Below are 5,436 nucleotides of genomic sequence, written 5' to 3'. Positions count from 1 at the left end.
ATGTCAATTAGGTTACCTGTTAGCATAAAATGATAAAATATAAATGTTATTACTAACAAAGTTTTGGCAATTGAATACACAGCTTTGATAATACAATGGAGAGTGAGAGAACTACTAACTACTACTTCACTAATTTTATTTTAAATCCTATTATTTTTAAGGCTGTAACACTAGTTGTTGCAGTTCTTCAGCACTTCTAACTCTTTTTAACTATTGCCTAATTGTAATTCTGTACTAGTGCTATAAAGTTTCAATAATAATAATAATAATAATAATAATAACAATAATAATAATAGTAATAATAATAAAATGATGTGTTTGTGTACGACAAGAGGAAAGGGAGAGAAATAAATTGGTTCTAGCTAAAGGTGTCTACTAGTGGTAATGATATGTTCTATACAGGTTCTAATCATTATGGTATTGCTGGTTATTATGCTTTGATGGCAGTCAAGCAAGGACTAATTGTAAGTCTAGATTTATGATATTGTATAGTGCTTTATTTTGGCGATTTTGCTATAAAATTGTAATTGGTGGTTTTTAATTTGACAATTTTTTGTGTACACGTGCATTACTGAGCATGCACATTAATGATTGTCAGTTTTAATATTGGCGATTCTGCTTGCAAACTGCCAATTGCCAAAATAAAACTCCACCAAATTAAAGCGCTATATGGTATCTTTTACATGTATGTACGATGAGAGGTATAGGTTTGATGTGAATGACATTATTAGTAATTTTATTGCATGCTATTGCTGGTTATTATGCTTTGATGGCAGTCAAGCAAGGACTAATTGTAAGTCCAGATTAATATCATATCTTTTATGCATGGTGAGAGGTATAGGTTTTATGTGAATGGCATTAAAGTCCATTTGCATTCACCTGAGCCCAGGAAGTGATTACAGACCCCACCCAATAATTAACACAATGTATTAATATTGTGAAAAGCATGGCTGTACTTTCTGCATGGGTTATACAACCAATTTGGAGCTATAAAGCTATAGCTACTTCTTAAGTACCACAATAGATGCGGCAAAAGGAGAGGAATGCACTGGTATGTTTATTTTTACAGTAGAACTTGTAAGTTAAAAGTTAGGTTATACCTTAAGCCTACTATTACTTGCGTCTATTAATTTTAGCAAAATCAGCAAAAGTCATGTTTAGCGTTACTAATTTTAGCGTTTTTAACCAAATTAACTGTAAATAATAACCATTATAATGAATAATTATTATTTTGGCGTCTATTTAATTTAGCGGTTTAAAGCTCTCTCGCTAATATAGCTAAATTTAGTAGACGCTAAAAATAGTAGGCTTAAGGTAGCAAGAAAATGAGGGTTCAGGTCAGCACAAATGGACTTTAGTAGTTTTTATTTGATGCAGTTGCACTTTGATCTATTATACATGTACATGTACAATTGTGTCATATATTACATGTATTTAACCTTTAATTTTTCTACAGGGTATGTCATTTACTAACACTTCACCATTAGTGGTACCAACAAGATCCAAAGATGTACGTTATGTTATTAGTAGAAAGAATTATAATAATTATTGTTGATGAATATTAGATTGCTTTTGGTACTAATCCTATTGCGTTTGGTGCTCCAGCAAAGGATGATGATTATTACATGTTGGATATGGCTACTTCGACTGTAGCTCTGGGTAAGGTCAGTATACCTACACACACACACACACACACACACACACACACACACATACACACACACTAATGTGTGTGTGTATGTAAAAGAAATTGGCAGGGGCTTAATGCATTTTATATAATATAGATCAATGTAATACACATTGAAACAATGCACATTAAGTATTAGTTAAAGCACTGTTGAGAATAGGTTACAGAAATTATTGCACGAGGGGTGGTCGAGAGGAAAATGTAGCACGAGGCGAAGCCGAGTGCTACATTTTCGTCGAGACCATCCCAAGTGCAATAATTTCCGTAATCTACGAATCAACAGTGCTTTAACTAATACTTAAGTTGATGCACTAAATGTGTTTATTCTTTTAACTACATGTACATGTCATGTAGGTAGAGATGAAGAGGAGGAAGGAAGAGCCACTCCCACCAGGATGGGCTGTTGACTCGGATGGAAAGGTATGCTTATAAGCTATAGTCTATCTATTTCATTGACTATATTAATAATACATTATTGTTCCTTGTATTATAGGAGACACTTGATCCTAATGATGTGTATAAAGATGGTGGTCTTTTGCCACTAGGAGGATTAGAACTAAACTGTAAGTATTTTTATACAAAATTATAGCTAGGTCAGTCAGTTATGTAGAAATAAAGTTTTAGCCGATTCAAGTAAAACTTAGATTTTTACGAATTTTATAATTTGCTCCAAAATCAGCCCAAAGTCCCTGGACTATAGTACAGTGTAGGAGGGAACTGAGACCTTAAATAAACATTTTTACAAGATAAATACAAGACAAGGATAAATAATACATGTAGGTTAAGAAATGAGAGTAATAATAATGGAAATAAGTGAGAGAAAAAATTAAGGTAAAATGAATAAGTTAGGTTATGGTGAGGTGAGCCTAGGATGTCTCAGGTTAAATTGTGTCAAGAATTAAAAGGAGTGAAATCTCCATTTTATAACTGTTTCCGATACACATACATGTACTTATGTTGTGCAGAAATCTTAAGTTGATTCCAATCAAAATTAGATTTTTTTACAAATTTTTAAAGTTGTTCCAAAACTGGGCCAAAGTCCCTGTACTGTAGTACATGGTTTTGGGTCAAATTTTGTCAAAAATGAAAAGGAGAGAATTCTCCATTTTTATAATTGTTTCTGATGCATATACATGTACTTATGTTGTGTAGAAAGTTTGAGCTCATTCCGATCAAGATTAGATTTTTTATGAATTTTTAAAGTTGCTCCGAAATCAGGTCAAAGTCCCTGTTATAGTACAGGGTCTTCAACTAAATTTTGTCAAAAATGAAAAGTCGAGAATTTTCCATTTAAAAAGTTTTTTCTGATGCATATACATGTACTTATGTTGTGTAGAAAGTTTGAGCTCATTCCGATCAAGATTAGATTTTTTATGAATTTTTAAAGTTGCTCCAAAATTAGGCCAAAGTCCCTGTGCTATAGTACAGGGTCTTCGGCCAAATTTTGTCAAAAATGAAAAATGGAGAATTCTCAATTTTTCTAATTTTTTTGATGCATATACATGTTTTTACATTATGTAGAAAGTTTGAGCTCATTCCAATCAAAAAGAGATTTTTTGCAAATTTTTATAAGTTATTTTGAAATTGGGCCAAAGTCCATGTACTACTGGGTCATTGACCAAATTTTGTCAAAAATGAAAATTTCCATTTTTATAATTGTTTCTGATACATATACTTGTTTTTATGTTATGTAGAAAGTTTTGACTGATTTCAATCAAAATTAGATTTTTTGTGAATTTTTTAAAGCTACTCAAAATCCTGCTAGCTGGTATTTGTCAAAATGACACTTTTTGATGCATATACATGTACATGTTCTTATGTTAAATAGCAATACCTTCCTAATGTAGCTGGTTATAAAGGATATGGACTGGCTATGATGGTAGAGACTATATGTGGTGTACTCAGTGGAGGACCTTTTGCTTCAAACATTAGGAAATGGAAGAGTGATCCTAGAGTTGCTAACCTGGTCAGTAGCCACATTGTATTTACATGTACATGTACATGCGCATCTGCCACTTGAAATTTGAACTTATTCTTCTATTACATATATTAGTCTAAAATACTGTATAGTGGGAAATTTTGGAGAGGGGAAAATTTGGGAAATTACAAAATTTTATGTGATTGGCGAATTTTAATTTGGTGGATTTGTGGCCACGTGCCATTGAGCATGTGTATAATGGCTCAAAATGGCGGGTTTTTATTTTGGCGAATTGCTATCAAAACACCAATTCACCAAATTCAATTCCCTCCAAAATGTCCTACTATACGGTACTATGTATGTCCATTTCTAGTTCTACTAAGCCAATAAGTTTACTGTCTTGATTGTATTTCTTTCTATCTGTTGTAATATATTTTTCTTTACTTGATTTAGGGACAAACTTTCATGGCTCTAGATCCAAATTGCTTTGCCCCTGGATTTGAGGACAAGATGCAGGAATTCATGGATGAAATAAGAGGAATGGATCCAGTAAGCTTGTGCTGAACTGAACATACCCACACACAAGTCTTGAGCATTTACTGAATGAATTACCGTATACACCATATATTTTGCAGGGATTAAATTTTGCAATTTTTGTGTTTTTGAAAAAAAATTGCAAAATTAAAATCTGCAAGCATAAAAATTGCTAAATCTTTATTTTCAAATGCAAAAATGCAGCCAAATCGTGAAATTTTATACCCGCAAAATATATGGCATATATGGTATTTACAGTGGCAAAAGTTTAGATGCTCATTTATTGAACTATACTGTGTAAAACTAATTTACTATGTACTTTTATAATCAGTTTCTGCATTATGTCTCATATGCATTCCCTTTATTATGCACACACCATGCATTACTATACTATAGTCTGATCCTTCCCTACCAGTGAAAGTGGCTGGTGATCTCTCAAGATCAAGAATGAAACTAGCAGATGACAATGGAGCCATCACTTACCATAAGAACATGATCAGTTCACTGGTGAGTAATTACTTCATTAAACAAGACAAAACTACAGCTAAGAAGCATTATTACTAATTATTCTGTTCTTTTTAATTTTATTTTCTCTTTTTTAAGAATGAACTGGCTGAGAGGCTTAAAGTTGATCCTATCAAAGTCCTTGACTCATAGTATATATTGCTTATTTCTTGCTTCACAATTGCTGTGTATTTATTAATTTATTTATGGTTTATATGCTAAAATTATATTTTTTGTAGAATTATAAAGCCACACGTGATGAATGTGAATGCGTGGGCGGCTCATTTTCTGGATGGGTGGGGCTGCTGACCTGTAAAAATACAGCACAGCATGATCACTTTTGTTTCTGTTACAGTGTTACTGCTCTCTTGCTCAGTTCTCTCTCACTCTCCTCCCAAACCTGTTACTTGTGGCAGTTCTTCTAGTGGCCCTAAAGATGACCCAGTAGCTGCTTTATATGGTAACCTCACATACACTTGGGCCAACAGCATTGTCAATTGGAGCTGTGTCTATAACATCAAGGATTATCATGGCTCCTTTGAAGATGCTCAAAAGGCAGCTGTCAGTGGAGGAGGAGGTGTGATATATTATCCTGCAGGAACATACAGCTTCACTAGTAACATCATGATAGAAAGCAACATTGTTATTAGAGGTGAGCCTACTACTGATCCTGCAAAGAAAGACAAGTCTCCAGGATCACTTTCCCCAAAAACAGTGTTCAAGTGTACATTTGGTGAGCACCTTGGTGTATTTAACAATGATCCAAAGGCTACTAACATTGGGATTGTGAACA

At 33.3% G+C, this 5,436-nt stretch overlaps 1 protein-coding gene across 2 annotated transcripts in view; it reads left to right on the top strand.

Moving 5' to 3' along the window:
• LOC100640676 (uncharacterized oxidoreductase YjmC-like) overlaps positions 1-4,876 on the top strand; it is an 11,545-nt gene extending 6,669 nt beyond the window's left edge. Inside the window, exons 4-13 of one of the 2 annotated variants that reach the window (XM_019999730.1) lie at positions 403-426; positions 756-793; positions 1,457-1,510; positions 1,566-1,664; positions 2,042-2,107; positions 2,181-2,250; positions 3,535-3,653; positions 4,059-4,154; positions 4,536-4,646; positions 4,743-4,876. In XM_019999730.1, the coding sequence (XP_019855289.1) occupies positions 403-426; positions 756-793; positions 1,457-1,510; positions 1,566-1,664; positions 2,042-2,107; positions 2,181-2,250; positions 3,535-3,653; positions 4,059-4,154; positions 4,536-4,646; positions 4,743-4,796 (731 nt within the window). In that variant the 3' untranslated portion in view covers positions 4,797-4,876. Of the gene's footprint in view, positions 1-402; positions 465-755; positions 794-1,456; positions 1,511-1,565; positions 1,665-2,041; positions 2,108-2,180; positions 2,251-3,534; positions 3,654-4,058; positions 4,155-4,535; positions 4,647-4,742 lie in introns of both variants that reach the window. The other variant, XM_003388472.3, reaches the window with a different exon arrangement.
• The last annotated feature ends 560 nt before the right edge of the window (positions 4,877-5,436 follow it).

Source organism: Amphimedon queenslandica, unplaced genomic scaffold (assembly GCF_000090795.2).
Source record: "Amphimedon queenslandica unplaced genomic scaffold, v1.1 AMPQUscaffold_13245, whole genome shotgun sequence".
In the NCBI taxonomy this organism is placed as follows: Eukaryota; Metazoa; Porifera; class Demospongiae; order Haplosclerida; family Niphatidae; genus Amphimedon; species Amphimedon queenslandica.
This window is presented reverse-complemented; position numbering and strand designations above follow the sequence as displayed.